At 36.0% G+C, this 15,930-nt stretch overlaps 3 protein-coding genes across 3 annotated transcripts in view; 2 read left to right on the forward strand and 1 right to left on the reverse strand.

The window, feature by feature from the left end:
• Nucleotides 1-4,389, forward strand: part of LOC123322224 (carboxylesterase 5A-like) — a 104,085-nt gene extending 99,696 nt beyond the window's left edge. The window contains exons 2-9 of the mRNA XM_044910117.1: nucleotides 2,186-2,401; nucleotides 2,487-2,817; nucleotides 2,901-3,082; nucleotides 3,139-3,301; nucleotides 3,368-3,685; nucleotides 3,744-3,882; nucleotides 3,977-4,179; nucleotides 4,234-4,389. Coding sequence (XP_044766052.1) covers nucleotides 2,186-2,401; nucleotides 2,487-2,817; nucleotides 2,901-3,082; nucleotides 3,139-3,301; nucleotides 3,368-3,685; nucleotides 3,744-3,882; nucleotides 3,977-4,179; nucleotides 4,234-4,370 — 1,689 coding nt within the window. The 3' untranslated portion in view covers nucleotides 4,371-4,389. The remainder of the gene's footprint in view (nucleotides 1-2,185; nucleotides 2,402-2,486; nucleotides 2,818-2,900; nucleotides 3,083-3,138; nucleotides 3,302-3,367; nucleotides 3,686-3,743; nucleotides 3,883-3,976; nucleotides 4,180-4,233) is intronic.
• LOC123322229 (DNA-directed RNA polymerases I, II, and III subunit RPABC4-like) lies at nucleotides 4,090-4,772 on the reverse strand. The gene has a single exon (XM_044910134.1). The coding sequence runs from the start codon at nucleotides 4,620-4,622 to the stop codon at nucleotides 4,440-4,442; it is 183 nt and encodes a 60-aa protein (XP_044766069.1). The 5' UTR covers nucleotides 4,623-4,772; the 3' UTR covers nucleotides 4,090-4,439.
• A 716-nt stretch (nucleotides 4,773-5,488) lies between these two features.
• The window catches only part of LOC123322202 (plexin-A4), a 52,594-nt gene continuing 42,152 nt past the window's right edge, over nucleotides 5,489-15,930 (forward strand). The window contains exons 1-2 of the mRNA XM_044910073.1: nucleotides 5,489-5,835; nucleotides 12,470-13,640. Coding sequence (XP_044766008.1) covers nucleotides 12,507-13,640 — 1,134 coding nt within the window. The 5' untranslated portion in view covers nucleotides 5,489-5,835; nucleotides 12,470-12,506. The remainder of the gene's footprint in view (nucleotides 5,836-12,469; nucleotides 13,641-15,930) is intronic.

Below are 15,930 nucleotides of genomic sequence, written 5' to 3' on the forward strand. Positions count from 1 at the left end.
GGTGCAATAATGCCATATATAGTTATCGAATTTGAGGTCAGCTCACTTCTTGCATCCACAAATAAAGCGAGGACAAGCGCAATTATGAAAATATGGTGGGATATCGAGAATTCGCAGAGTTTTCTCTTGCTCGTATCATCATTCGAGATTTCTAAACGATTGGAAAACTGATAAAAAAATTCGGAAACTATTTTCAAAGTGGAAATCATCCACCTTATGTGCCAGTTCTTTTCTAGTCAGTAAAAGCAGATAGTTGTATTCCTCGAGCTATATCGCTGATTCAATGAAATTTGAAATGCTAGATTTAATTCATACAGAATAAAATAATTCTACTCATATCGAGATCATTCTGTTCTCAGATGATGCCAAGGATGTCAATCCTTTCGTTATTTTCTTGGGTAAAACTCGCAATTCCAATATGACTGATCAACTCGGTGAAATCAGAAGTGTTACACTCAGATGAAATAGTTTATTCAACTTGATTTTTTGACAACGAAATAACAGGCATAGCAGAACATGGATTGAAACAATGCAAAGATCCTAATGATTTCATCATGCAGTATTAGCCGATCTTGTGCGGATGTTGTAGCTCTTCCAGTTCTTCCATCACCATAAGTGTGTGCATGGCATTCGAAAAGTTCCCAAAAAGATGGGGTCAGTTAAAAATTCGTCAAGACCGAACGGTTGCACCGAGGTTGATGAAGTTTCGTGATTTATCACTAGAAGAGTTGCTGTTTGAGAACATGAGAGAAATATTCTTTCGACTATCGAAAAATGATTTCATTTCCCCCCTTCAAATAAGAACAAGTTCCAAAGTAGTTTTCTTTCAAACATATAGGTTATATTACAATTATCAATTATTTTATATCAACAAAAACCTCACAGAAATTTAAATTTAATGCCCCTTTCTCCAAAAATCACTCCTGGGACCGCCACTGCAACTTCCTCTTTGGTAATACTCAAACATAAGCCTCTTACCATAGTTTGTAGAGCAATACTGAAAATTTGAAAGTGCAAAAAGTAAGTTTGCTCTCGAATAACCTGTTCAATTTTTGAGCAGTGTAAGTTGAGGGTTTCATATAGGAATTAGATCCCATATCATCCAATTCTCAATTTTCTAATAATATAGAACATTATGTTATTCATGCAGCGCCAGAGTAAAATTTCTGCATTACTCGATCTACAAAATAACCTTCAATTTCGAGCTGAGTATAATATATGACGAGATGAAGATCACAATTCCATTTATGGAACAAATTTCATTTACTCTGTCAGCCTTATTTTTAACATTCACTTATCGCTTTTGAAGCAACCTTGTTCAGCCGTATTGTAATGTAAATGAACACAAATATATTTGTTTGTACTTTACTAACAGTACAAACTATTTAGTTGCTCGCAAAAATAATAAAATGGATCGGAGAGATTCGCTCTGATTTTTGGGCGTATAGGTATTCCACCTGACACGTTTCGCTGATAAACGCGTTGCACATCTTCAATCACCCTTGGTTATTCATTACTTTCGACTGATGATCATCTTGAAGGATCACTACTGAAAAGCGCAGAAATTTCTAATATGCGCAGATTATTCAGCCATGAAAGACTTCATTTATTATATATCTCTGTTTTTATTTATTTCCCATAACAATTTTTCATCCATTTCACTATGCTAAATTTTGCCCTACACATATAATATTTGACTTCAACAAACTCTACTAGAAAACCCAACAGATTCCATTTGATTATCTAACACCGAAAATTTTCGGTTCTATATGTAGTCCAGACCACTTCGGTTGACTAATTATTCAAATGCGTTGTTATTTTTTAGCGGAAGCGAAACAAAAGGACAGAACGGAAACCCCCGCTAAAGAATGTTACCATGTTATGACCATCAATCTGGTTATTGTCGAAGAGACCGTTCATATCGGTGACATGTTTAATTTACAAAATAAGAGCTATGAAATTATTCTTTAAGTTCATGCTTTTGGGTATTCTCGTTGAATGTTCTTTTTCTTGGCGAGAAGCGCCCTTCAGGTTGAAAATCAGGCAGGGTATTATAGAAGGAGTAAGTGCTGTTCTCTCTTCTTATATATTTGTGTTTGTTTTGAGGGATATAACTTTAATTTTTGAGTGCGGAAAATCTGTTTAATGATCTGGATTTTACTTAGCATATTTATTTGTTCACCAGATGGCCTTCGAAACGGAAAATTCGCGTCTCAGAGTTTTTTATGGCATCCCTTATGCTGCTCCTCCTGTAGGATCTCTTAGATTCGCACCTCCCATTATGCATCAAGGATGGAATGGTACCTACCAAGCGTTCAATACAAAACCGAGATGCCCCCAGCTACCACCAAGAGATAACCAGAATGAAGATTGTTTATACTTAGATATGTGGATGCCAGAGGTGAGATGTTAATGCACTCATTTCCTTTTCATATATGACTACTTCCGATGACTCAATATAAATATGATTAGGGTTATTCTTTCAGGTGAATTCTTCTTATCAAAGGCCTGTGGTTATGTTTTTTGGAGGGGTTGATTTTGCACGGGACAGTAAATTAACTTTTAGCGGTCAAGACTTAGCTGCTAAGGGAATGATTGTTGTAAGGGTGTCCTACAGACTTAATATATTCGGGTTTTTTTCGCTGGAGACTCAAGAATTTAGGGGAAATATTGGACTTTTAGATCAATATTATGCTTTACTCTGGGTGAGGGAGAATATTGTTCACTTTGGAGGTGACAACATGAATATAACTCTGTTTGGTCACTACTCTGGTGCTACTAGTATTGCCTTCCATATGATCTCCCCTCGTACAAAAGGTAATCTACAAGGGTTTTTAAAGAGAAGATATTTGAAAAAATATATGGACGTCTTAAAATACTAATATGAAAAATTGTTTCAGGGTTATTCCAAAAAGCTGTACTCTTTTCTGGCAGTGCAGTTGCACCATGGATTGTAGATAACAATACTGTAAAAGTTTCAAGGCAGATAGTACGAATTTTGAAATGTGAATCAAATATTATGAAGTGCTTGAGATCAAAAAGTGTCGAGCAGCTTTTGCAAGCTCTGCAGTTGTACACTGAGGTGAATTCTCCTTTATTTAATTTAAATAAAATGCTACATTATACATACATTTTCAGTCAGTTAATAGAACAGATATATTGTTACCTATAAGTGATTCGTTCTTACCAGTGGATGACAGATATTTACCACTTTCAGCTACTGATAGTTTTCGAGATGGTTTATACTCGCAAATACCTACTTTGATTGGTGTAGCATCAGTAGTGAATTATCCAGAAATTGGTAAGACTCTTCACAACTTTCAATTACTTTCAAATTGAAACTATAAGTTTTTCTTATTATATGCAGATCAATGGATAAATTTGCTTAGTCAGGGATATTTTTATCTTCAGAGATACGTAAGGAATGTGAAAATTCCAGAAATATTACAACTTTACGGAGTGAACGAAAATATGAGAGAGCTCATTATCAATTTGATTGAATGGCAATATTCATTATTTATGGATCTAGACGGAAGATTTTTAATCAATCAGTTGAAAAAACTCGAATTTGAAGCTAAAATCGAAGCACCAGTATTTCAACAAATTGTTTATATGGCTCAGAATTCTGAATCTCCAACTTATGCTTACTCCATACAAGATGATGATTTTGTTCTGGATATCCAGGGTATAAATCTTCTCTCACCTATATTCATCCATATATCATTACTGCTTAATTGTTTCAGACAAATCTATCACAGTCGATATGGCTCTATTTCTAGGACCAAATATTATGAGACAAATCACTAAAAAACGTTTCAGTACTAAAGAATCAGCTTTGAGTGAGATGATCCAAGTATATATAGCAAATTTTGCGAAATTTGGGTAAGTGTGTATTTCCATGAGAAACAAATTCATTTCGACAATATTCGTTCATTACCATTAATAATACGATAAAATATTAACTTTTATAATGTAGTCATCCTACACCTACTGGAAAGAAACCTTGGAGAAAGTATGTTCTCCATGATCCTTATGTGAGAGATATTGAAATCTCCCAAGTAGATACAGGCAGAATTCAACAAAAAAGGATTTTATTTTGGAATGATCTACTCGGAAAGTTTTATTTGAGTAAATACAATATCAATCAGTCAATTATTTCAGTTGAATTAAGCAATACAGGTAATTGAACATGTTGAAAATGAAGAAAACCCACTCATCACTTTATTTCCATAGGACCTGCCACTGGAATCAAAAATGTTATCTTGTGTGGTCTACTGGTATTTCTCCTGCTATTACTTGTTGTATGCATAATTTTGTTGAGAAGAAAATCAAGAATGATGAGGAGCCACTCTTCATGGACAGTTGGTTAATAAAAATGAAGAGAAAAGACCTGCTATTTCAATTCCCCCCACACGTTCATCCATTAATTGAAAACCTATTTATCTTGCATCAAAAACAACCAATCTCTTGGTTCTTTTCTTGTACATTATCCTGTAACCACACTCTCTACATCGTATAGGATCTCTAGGTCTAATTTCGTTCTCATGATGGCATTCACCACAAATGTATACCATAGGAGTTTTCAAAGCTGTAGATTCTTTGGATGTCGAAGGTTCCGACATAGTTTTTTTTTGAGATTTATTCAGGAAAAATGTTTTCTGAATTCGAGGTGAATCCCAATTCACGTTAACGAAGTCACTTTCAGTTTATCCAAAAAGATATATCTTTTTGAATTTACCTCTCTTTAATCTGTTTTTGAGGTTAGAGTTTATCTAACCTCAAAATATGAGACTTGACACTTGATATAAAAAAAGAAACCTGTAATTTTTAGTGGTAGTTTACAGAGAGCGCTCTGAATTTGAATGCTTAATTCAAAGGCTTGTCTATAGATGGCGCCAGCAGTGTATTCGATATTTCGCATCGGTAATGATGTATTTTTTTGTAAATTTTATGCTCATTTTCGAATTTTCAATTTCCTTACCGGGTAATAAGGTACAGATTATGTTGAAAATAATTTTATACTTTATTTATATCTATGAATTTCTTCCAACGCGAAAGCTTTTATTGGAAAAGTTTAGCAGTCTTTTCCATATGGAAATGGGAATAATGATTCATCTGGCATTCGTAATGAATGAAAGTGAGAAATTTGTGCATAATTCCTATTTGTTTATCCTATTGTTTCATAAATATCTTCCCACGATTTGCTGTTATATTATTGAGTGAGAAGCGTGCTTCAAACCAGATGGTTGTTCACTGTACCGTAAGGAAGCGGCATCAAGGTTGGTATGGTTTAGTTTTCGAAAAAACCGTACATTCTCCCATAATCTAACCTTCCAAGGAATTTACCTGATTTTGTTTAAATGATTTTGGGAAAATGATCTTCAATTTGAAACGGGAGCGTACAAATAAGACAAGACATACTCCTGAGTAGTGCGAATGCGTAATCATAGAATAACAGGGAGGGGTGATCTAAGCTTCACTTTTTGTTAGCTGTCATTCCGTCGATTGGAATGTGTTGGTTGATAGTCTCCAAGGCGGGAGGTTGATATGCTGAAAGTGAAAAAGTTTCGTATGACTACTATAAACAATTCGTTATAATACTGGAATAATATCCTGAAATTTATCAAGATTCGTGTTGATATGATTCAAAACTCAGGAATAATTATTAGTTGGAGTGTTATCGTCTTAGGTTGTTGAATACTCACTGTGCCTAGAGTGAAGAACTTGCATTTGTATGTGACATATGTGTAAACTCTCTGGATTTTAAAGTGCTACAACGTTGAATGGTTCATTATTACTGGGTTTATAACATCTTATTCACAAAATATAATGCAGGTACTATTTTCAGTGAAATTCCTATGAGAACATGATATGTGCACTTCAACTTTACCTACCCAGAATCGAACCTTGATGAATCATTTTGGATGTTTAGAGCTCATTTCAATGAACAAGGAATCTATGAAAATAAAATCCACATAAATGATATCCATCACGTTGCCCTAAGTTGAACATTGCCAGACAAGAACCCTTCAACATTGATTCAAGGTTTTGTGTTAATAATAATTCATTTATTCATGCTGTGTGACGAATATAGCTCATTTTTCTACTTGTTCTTCATTCATGAATAGCGGCACTCGCCATTTATTGCGAAATATGCATTGATTATTAGGCATTTTACCTGTAAAAGTAACAATTTTCAATATCTCAACGTAAGGTTGTGCTGTCAGAAACAAATTTTTATTCTTCATTACTTCAATTGAGTAAGAGTGGAAAATTCTGTCCATTTCCAATGAGGTTTCTCAATTAATTCATGAATATACTATTTCCTTAGTTGCTCTTATGATTCATGCTGAATTAATCCCTTATTGGCCTGCATTTCTAACTCAAAATTCACGAATGATTGTTACAGACACTAGAAATGTCCATTAGAATGTAGAATTAAGTATCCCTCTGATTTATCTTCCTATCGTATGTGTTATTCCATTGATGCTCTTCATATTTTAACTACTCGTTTTACTATGAAAGTCTACTATAGAAATTTTATCACATATACGTCTGAATTCGAAACCCTGAGCTTATTTCCCCAATCACTTAGTCGAGAAGATATTCATTATCAAGAATGATATGACAGGATAATTTGCATTGCTTGGATTGAGTCATAAGTCTAATAGCTTCCTGTGAAAACTGGTGGGTTACAAAAATATTATTTATGAGTGGAAGTGATAATCAGTTTACACCCACTAAAATTTCTACAATTGTTCAGTGAGCTGGCCTCGAAGAAGCTATCATCAAATTTATGAATTGGATGAAGAATGAGATATAGATTAGTTTTTTCATATTGAGAAGAACAATACACTAATTCTCCTTTCTTGTGTCAGAAGAAAGCTACTTAATATTTTATAAAGAATGTTAGGTATATTTTCGTTTCAGCAATTAGTCTCTTATGGACTATCATATATATGCCGAATGAAATAAAATAGAGGGTTTTAGTAATCAAAAGAGTTGAGTCTAGACATTTATCATTTCGGTTCATGCAACTGCTATCGGTTGCTGCTGTATTTTTTTTTCTACATCAAAGTTGATCGAATGAAATTGTTTATGTCTTGTTTTTCAACTCATTAGGAGCATTGAGTACCATAATTTAGATATATTCCTAGAAGAAATTCAAGCAAAATTAACTTCATATCTGCAGTGTATGGAACGGTTGAATGAATTTGATAAAATTATACAATTTTCCAAAAGAGATATTGAAAAATGTTTGAGAATTATTATTTATTCGTATTAAATGACCTTTAAATACAAGCAAGTCCAAACAATAATATGATAACAATTAATTTAACAAAACAATTCCTTTCTGAGAATAGTGTACGTTCTGGGAAGTTGTTGTTACAGTTATGATTTCATCAAATCTCGGTATTCAAAAAAGTACATCTGATGCTTCGGTCACTTTTTAGGAATATTCAAACTGCTGAATTTTTTTCAGTAGGATAATTCCTCGGGTAATTCGTTTATTTTTATTAAGTTGTTTTGAAGTAGAAATTTGTCTGCATGTTTTAGACAAAGGCTACCTCGATATTGTTTTTGAATTCTATTTTCATAATCTACAAAATGCGAATTTTTATCGATAATGAATGAATTGAAATGTTACAATAGGGATCGGATTGCAAGAGGTAAATGTTAGTTCCTTTCAGATTGTCTTTCCTTATGCCCGATTTGAATACAATCAAAAGTGAAATTTGCCATTTGCATTAATTTCATTTTCAACGTTTGAGAACGATGACGTTTATCTGTTCCACAAAGGAATAAGTCTCTCAATACGGAACCGAGACGGTGATTCACATCTTTAATTATTCGTTTTGTTCTTTGTACGGCATAGAGTTGGCAGTTTGGAATCTGGATGATGTTCGGTAATTGATCTCGCTAAGACCTTGAGTCATCCTTCTTGTACCCTCTGGCTTTGCTACTGTTGACGGCGCGAGAACTATGGGCTCTCGTTGCCGTGGAATTCACAATGAGAAACCACGTCCTTAACTGTGTTTCGACCAAGGATACACCTACATGGTCGTTATTTAACTTTTACGGAAGGTAATGACCATATGGTAGAGTCATCGACAGAAATAATGCTCTAGCCAACGACATGACCGCAGTCCCATTGGAAATATTTCCGAGTTCGGTAAGAAAGTTTTTTGAACCGGATGGTTGAGAGAGTGATTCAATTAGTGTCTGGGTGTCATTTAACTTTCACGAGACGAAATTCCTTGCTTCTTTCGTGGAATTCCTCTCGGTTTGTGTGCTTTTCACACGGTCTGCTTTGCCCTTCGAAACTGGGCTGTGCATTCAGCGAAAATCACGATTAATCATCGAAATGCAGGGTGGGTTTACAAAAATGACTCCCACGTTATGAAATGTATCAAAAAACACCCAAAATAAGGATCATAAACACACCCCCCTACTTGTGATTCACTATTTGAAAGCTATTCGCGGTTATTTCAATGAAAATTTAAATGAAAACCATTGTTTGTGACAATAAATCAAAAACTATTCATCAGACACGATTATGAATTGAAACATGGACCTACTAACTGTTTAAAGCTTAAATACATTTAGATAGCTGACGAATGGAGTGGTAATCATTTAAAATTTTACCAAAATATCCAATATTTTCTCAGCTTTGCTTTTTATCATTGTGAAGTATTCTTTACGAGCTCTTAATTGATGTATCACAAGTAGGGGGTTGCCTTCAGAATTTCTCCGTTTGGGGTGGTTGGAGCTCAGAGGGTTGATCGGGGTGAATACCTAAAGGTGCCAATGGTGCCATTATTGTTCTCTCGCTATACTATTGGAACGTTTTTAAATATATTTCTTACCTCTTATAACTTCGGAGATATGCCAATGGCTATTTTTTTAAAACCCAGCCTGTATAGTAATCGTACTTCCAACGATTAATTGATTGAGTACACAATAAACAATTATTATTATTCGGTTGCCGACGAAGAAAATTGTATTTTATTCGAACTTCGTACTTTTCAAAGGTTAAAAATGTTAATTTCATTTATTTTCATGTGGATGTTGATGAAATAATAAAAATATCACTTTTTCAGTAGAACTCAAACTCGATGAGTAGTTTTTAGGTATCGAAACAAGATTTCGTGAGCATCCAGATAACTTTAATTTCGCACGAACTTTTAAAACTTCAATTTACATCATTGGATGTATTTATTGAAATAATATTCAACTTGATAGAATCCGCATCTTTGGGAATAGTGGAGAGTTATACAGGGTTTCTGTCCAAAAAAACAGTGTATGTCCTTCATATAATTTTTTTGAGCACCCTCTGATTAGATACAGCTCCATAAGATGTCACGTGAAATGAAATTCTCAATTTTTTCTTAGAGAGCGATGAGGCAAATATTTTTTCGCATGAAACTTTTTTCTCTACTATTAAAATATTAATTTTTGAGTCTGTTTCATTTCTTGCTGAAAATAACGGTTTCTTAGAAAAGGAAGAATTTAGCAATATGGGTTGAATATAATTAGTAGAAGGATATCGTGGTGACATTGTAAGGGAACACCACTGAACATTTTTCATTGCCTTGTCATTTTTAGTTGCCATCTTTAGGGGGCTGTATCAAGCAGGGGCTGCTCAAAGAAATCATATGAAAGACCCACACTGTTTTATATTTTTCATTTCATTTCATTTACACCTTGTAAATTTTTTTCTTGGGGCCACGAGGTGTTGGAGGAGTTCAGTAATTGGTTATGAATTTGAACAAGCGCTCAATAATTCCTGAGTTCACGTCAGTTGCTGTAGGGTTTTTCTGTAATCAGTTGAAAATATAATATTTCTATTGCAGAAGTTTTGGAGAGAATTGCGAATGCTTAACACTGTATAATTGTTTTATTATTAATAGATATCGTTTTAATCTGCTCCAGAATGTTTGCATAATCGTCGAATTTTCATGAAATTATTCATGAATAATAATCTTCAGTTTTGATTTTATGTGGAAGAGTAAAAACCAGTTCTTGTATCGCTAGGAGTCTCATTATTCACTTTCCATTTCAGGAAGATTATATGTAGGATAATTACCATATTTGATTTAGAACTTTTTTGTTTTATTGGCGCCATGTCCTTACGTTCTGTATCGGCATCATTAATAATAATATTCTAATTTTGTGACCTAGAAATTTCGTATAATACTATTCCCCTTCTGTCAAGTTCGATACAGACGAAGCCGTCTGTGTAATATCATAATAAGGTTCCTCACGTATTTGCAGTTTATGATTATTACATCCATGAAATTTAATTTTGTTTTCTTTGTGATTCACGTAGAAACAACAACGGTTCGGAATTGCTTTTTCGATCATTATAGCTCGCGTTATCATTTAGAATTCAAGATAATGTTCGGCCCGTTATGAATATTCCTTTGTTGTACACAGTTCGAACATTTTCCAACTTGACGAAGTATCATAATGATATATTTATAGTAAATGATTTTTGCTTGTTTGATTAGGTCTTCGCTGCTATAATAGACCAATTGATTCCAGTAATGCTTACATCTTTTTCGACCATCCATTTATTTCACCGCTTTACGAGGTCTCTGTAAGATTGATAGCACGTGTGATGATCCCCTTCGACCTTATGGTCTATTATATACCCTTATTCCAGATTTTCTTGACTGAAGCTCCACAACCACTTACTAAGTTCAGATGAGCCTCAGATGGCTTCAAAATATATTTTTCTTTGTTCAATTTGTTCAAGTATTCCTTTCGTTGACTCCGAATTGTTCATCTTGCTCAGAAGTGTTTTAAACCTCCCTCATTTTCTCTTGCTTTCTGAGCTAACAATTTCCCATGATAAACCCCTAGAGGAAGAGTAGATTCTCGTTTAGTTGTGGAAAGTATGAAGTATTAACCAAAGTGACTAACACTTATATGATTTTTATTGTTTAATTCCTCAATTAAAACCTCCAAACAAGTGGAGTACTGGAAGGACGTTTGTTGAAGTATAAAAACATGCACGACATGTGACTTGTATTAAAGGGTGGCCTGTTTTAGCTGGGACACTATGTATTTTAGTCCAGCTTTCTTTACTCGAAATACGGTGAAAGCTTTAGGCACAAATTATCCCAACATGAGAATATGACGGTTTGGGGCCTATTTATTTAACGGTGGGGATTTTAAGTTTCCCTTACATGTTTCTGCATCTGTCAAATAAAGTCATTAATAACGGTGGATAGGGATGCTCCTAAAATTTGGATGACACATGTTGGTTCGTGTTACTCGAAACTACTGAGGAAAGCATATCTAGTTTATTTCACCAAGAAATAATGACCTTAGCTCTCAAAATTATCTTATTTTTTGCTCGTTGATTGGGTCAGTTGATAATTGAATGTATTGAAAAATGATATATAATACATATTACATAAATTTCAATGATAATTCCAACATGCCTATCGATAAGAAGTATGTAAAATAAAATTAAAACTTTATATCGAGTTATTCCCTGATGCCAAAACTTATCTATAATTGATTCGTTCGTTCTCCTGTGAAATTGCGCTATAGACTCCGAATTTTCATGGTTACCATTAAAAATTGATCATTTCGCGTAGGAAGAAAGAAAAATTGCTTTGAAATCCACCATTTCAGCTGGTTCCAGAGAGCTAGTTGAACGATATAAATGTACCAAATTTACCTCCTAATTTACTTTTCGAAATGATTCAAATTTTTCCATCGATTCAAAGATGGTACAGTTTAATAACAAGGTTTAGTCTGGTTTCCCTGTCACTCTCATGAATCAAGGGAAAAGAATAGTGAAACCCATTGGCCAGTTTTGAAGCTTGAACGCCTTCTATTGGCTCGAAACCTTTCTGATTCTGACAATACATCTACAAGAAAAAGTGGGAAAAAGGAACCAGAAGAAAAATAACTCTTGCGCAATCTTTGAGGGCAGGTTTATCCCAAAAGCTTCCTTCGGAGCATCAATATTACGAGATCTAAGGGTATCATAGGCTACACTTCCTTACAAGGTAGTGTCTCCTCAGAAAGCTGCTAATGAGGAGAAGGGAAAGACTCCAGAATTCTTAGCCAGAGGTACCAGAAGCCAGGAAGTAACTTCCTTGAAGCCTTCCTAGATACTGAAGTTCATTAGAACCTTCTAAATGCAGCGCTAGCTGTAGATGGATAGCTAGCATAGTAGATGGGGCACAACGGACCTTGAAGGTCCATTCAAACAATCTACAATTGGGTGGAAGATCATGATAAGATTTAACACCTATGGACCTCTTTTCATCTCTTGAATTCAAAGAGAAAGAGAAGATAACATTTTCCACAGGAAATGGCAAACCTTCCTCTGTAGAATGAAATGAAACCCTTGCTGAAGAACCCTTCCTTCCCGAAAACCCTAGTGCACAAATTATGTTCTTGAATCTCAAACTTTTGGATATGTATAAAGATTTTTTTTTCTTTTCAGAAGTAATGGCTTGAAAGACTGTCAACCCGGTGCTGCTATGAAGCGGCCGCTAATCCTAATCGTTTTGGTGGCGGTCTTGGCCGCCACTCAATTGAAATCAACATCGGCGGCAGCTTCCAGCAGGGACATAGTGAAAACCTACAGCGATCAATCTGTCCAGCTCTTCAATCACCTCGTCATCGATAAGAACACAGGTCGCGTATACATCGGCGCAGTGAACAAGCTCTATCAGCTATCGCCCGAATTGGATCTGGTGACAACGGTGCGTACCGGTCCAGAACTGGACGCCGACGAATGTTCGGTACTCGAGTGCACGTCAACTGTCAACAAGCAGATGACGGACAATGTCAATAAGGCCTTGGTCATCGATTACACGACGTCCAGGCTCATATCGTGCGGCAGTTTGTTCCAGGGCATATGCTCCGTGAGGAATCTACACAACATATCCGATGGCGTGCAAGAGGTACGCGAGGCAGTGGTCGCCAACAACGCCACAGCTTCCACGGTTGCTTTCATAGCTCCAGGCCCCCCGAATCCTCCAGTTACCCAGGTGATGTACGTCGGTGTCACCTTCACCTTAGGATCGCCTTATAGATCGGAGGTACCGGCCGTAAGCAGTCGCTCCTTGGAGAAAGACCGTATGTTCGCGATTGCCCAAACTGCCGTCACGACTGGCACTAGAATGTTCGTCAATTCATTGGCCAGAGAAAGGTATCCGATCACCTACGTCTACGGTTTCGCCTCCGAGGGCTTCAGCTACTTCCTGACCACCCAGATGAAGCACACCACGTCCAGTCAATTCATCAGCAAGTTAGTGCGTGTGTGCCACGACGACGAGAACTACTACTCGTACACGGAGATACCTATCGATTGTATTAGTGAGGCCCAAGGTGGACGGAAGTACAACCTTGTACAGGCTGCGTACGTGGGTAAAGCAGGCTCGGACCTCGCCTCAGATCTGGGCATAACGGCTCAGGACGACGTGCTGTTCGCCGTGTTCAGCGAGAGCGAGCCAGCCAATTCCAATAAGCCGTCAGACCTGTCGGCGTTATGCGTCTACTCGCTGAAGGCCATCAGGAGGAAGTTCATGCAGAACATCAAGAGCTGCTTCAGCGGGAAGGGTCAGAGAGGACTGGATTTCATATCGCCCAGCCTGACCTGCGTGTCTACGGTAAGTTGCACCCTTTGTACCATTTCTGCATCATGTGAAAGGCTAGACCATAGGGTATTCGAGCTATTGAGAGAATATAAGAACGTTCTCCAGTTACTTCACCTCGGAGACTAAAGTGGAAATGTTTAGAAGCTCAAGTAAAGCCTCACCCATCAAATCGGAATTTTGTTCAACCTAACTGCGCATCAGAAGTGGTTTCTGCTAGATTTTTCTAACCAAGTATGAAAAGATGATCGTTTGGCATCAAAAGTAAGCTTTCTGTACCAGGACTACTTTTCCAGGAAGTGATTACTTGGCAGAATCGCCAGATCTGCAGTCTTACTCTCTCATATACAACCATCATAGCCAGTCTTTTCGAACCACTTGGAAAAAATGATCCTTAGTCAGCTTATTCGTGCTACAACTTGACGTTTGCTCTTTGAATTGCTCTATGTTTTTTCCAAATTGTCAGCTAGTTCTGGTTGCAGTGTTATTTCTTGTTTTTGCCTGGACAAGCCAACCTGGACACACTTTCACACAACCAGGCTGAAAAATAAACGGGTATGGCACAACTGATACAGTGGTTTCTTCACTATTGGCTCTCCAGCATTTTTAACTCTCGCATTCTCTTCTTCTTTCTTTCCCTTTCCAATAGGACTATGTCCTGGGTCTTCTGCTTTCTGTTCGCTATGGATTTCTCTTCTTAGACATCGTGATAGCTTTGTTTCTAAGGCTTTGATGGTCTGCCTGTACTGGGTTCTTGTGTTTTCCTCCATTTGGCCAGTCTTTCCTCTGACATCCTCTCTACATGACCTCCCTACAACCTCCTGATATTATCTTTTATACGTGTTGTCAAGTAATCTTAAAGAATTAATATATATCGTAATTTTGGAAGACTCAAAGCTGCTTTCTGATGGAGTCTTGTAATCCCGCTCTGCATATTCCTCACGTAAACAACTGCAAAGACTTCTCGTACATCCCTTGTACACTTCTAAAGTCCATAGGAGCAGGCTTCTTATGCCTGACAAAGCTTCTGAAAGCTGATGAACCCAATCCTCAGGATTATGAGGAACCAAGACTTGGAGTTTAATCTCTATTCATTAGTTAAGTGTGATTATGGCTGTCGACAATTTTTTTTTCTACGAATAGAACAACAGAAGTGGTGAAATTTTTTATGCAGAGTTTTTATTTTATTTTCGTGTTCATCTTTGCCAATCACAACGCCAAAATAATTCGAATTCCCATCATTCCATGAAACAAATTCTGATTTTCAAGATATAGAATCAATTTTCATCTTTATTCAAATTTTATGTTTCTCGAACTCGAATGCATAAAATAATTTTTTTTTTTTCGGTTAAAGGTGATGTTTATCGGATTATAACTTATTATGTGCTTTGTAACGATGTATGCCTTTTTTTTCATTGTATGAATTCTTCATGTAGATTTTTCTTTGGAACATGGAGGTCCTAACAATCTTTTTTGTATTTAATTGGCAAGAGGTAGAATTCTCGATGATATTTTTCAGTGTTGCTGGTATTTCCTGATATTGGAGAATGCATTGATTGGCCCAACTCGGAAATTCAGCTAGAACTTCTTATTTATTTTCTTTTCTATGAATAATTGTTGAATCTGTTAGATTCAAACATAAGCGAAAAACATCAAAATCATTATTTTAAAACATTTTTTTTATGAATGCTTGGAAACCCATATGAAGAATAGAATTACCATGGATAAACATTTTTGAGGGTAATATTTATCTCTAATTCGTAATACAATTTCAAATTGAACATTGTACATTCAACCTAAAACAATTCTTCCATCTTAACTTCTACAGAAATGTTGTCGCATTAAAAATATTAAATATTTTTCAACAGAATGGATTGTAAATGAGAAGTTTCTGGCAGTTTCTTATCTACTTAATGTGCGAATCTGAAAGCAAAAGTTCATGACCGGTGTTGATACCATTAGATAAAACCAGGGTATCGGTAGTGATTGGAGCATCAGTGATTAAAACATGACGAATTAGAGTGATTGTTATTGGTACATCCACATCATCAGTAATAATGCATATAAACACAAATTTCTACCCAGCCCAAGCATTTCCGTAATTTGTCAATTTCGATAATCTAATCTATTGGGTTTGATTACTGATTCATCAGTTCTAAATACCAGTCACTTGAATTAGGCGAATATTGACGTTTCCTATTAGGAGAAACCTCGTTTTTTTTGTCGGGCAACCGATAAACTGTAGCCGGGAAAAAGTTGCGTGAGCCCACGCTTCCATAATACCAGCATAAATTCTTATGTAGTG

Source organism: Coccinella septempunctata, chromosome X (genome assembly GCF_907165205.1).
Source record: "Coccinella septempunctata chromosome X, icCocSept1.1, whole genome shotgun sequence".
NCBI lineage: Eukaryota > Metazoa > Arthropoda > Insecta > Coleoptera > Coccinellidae > Coccinella > Coccinella septempunctata.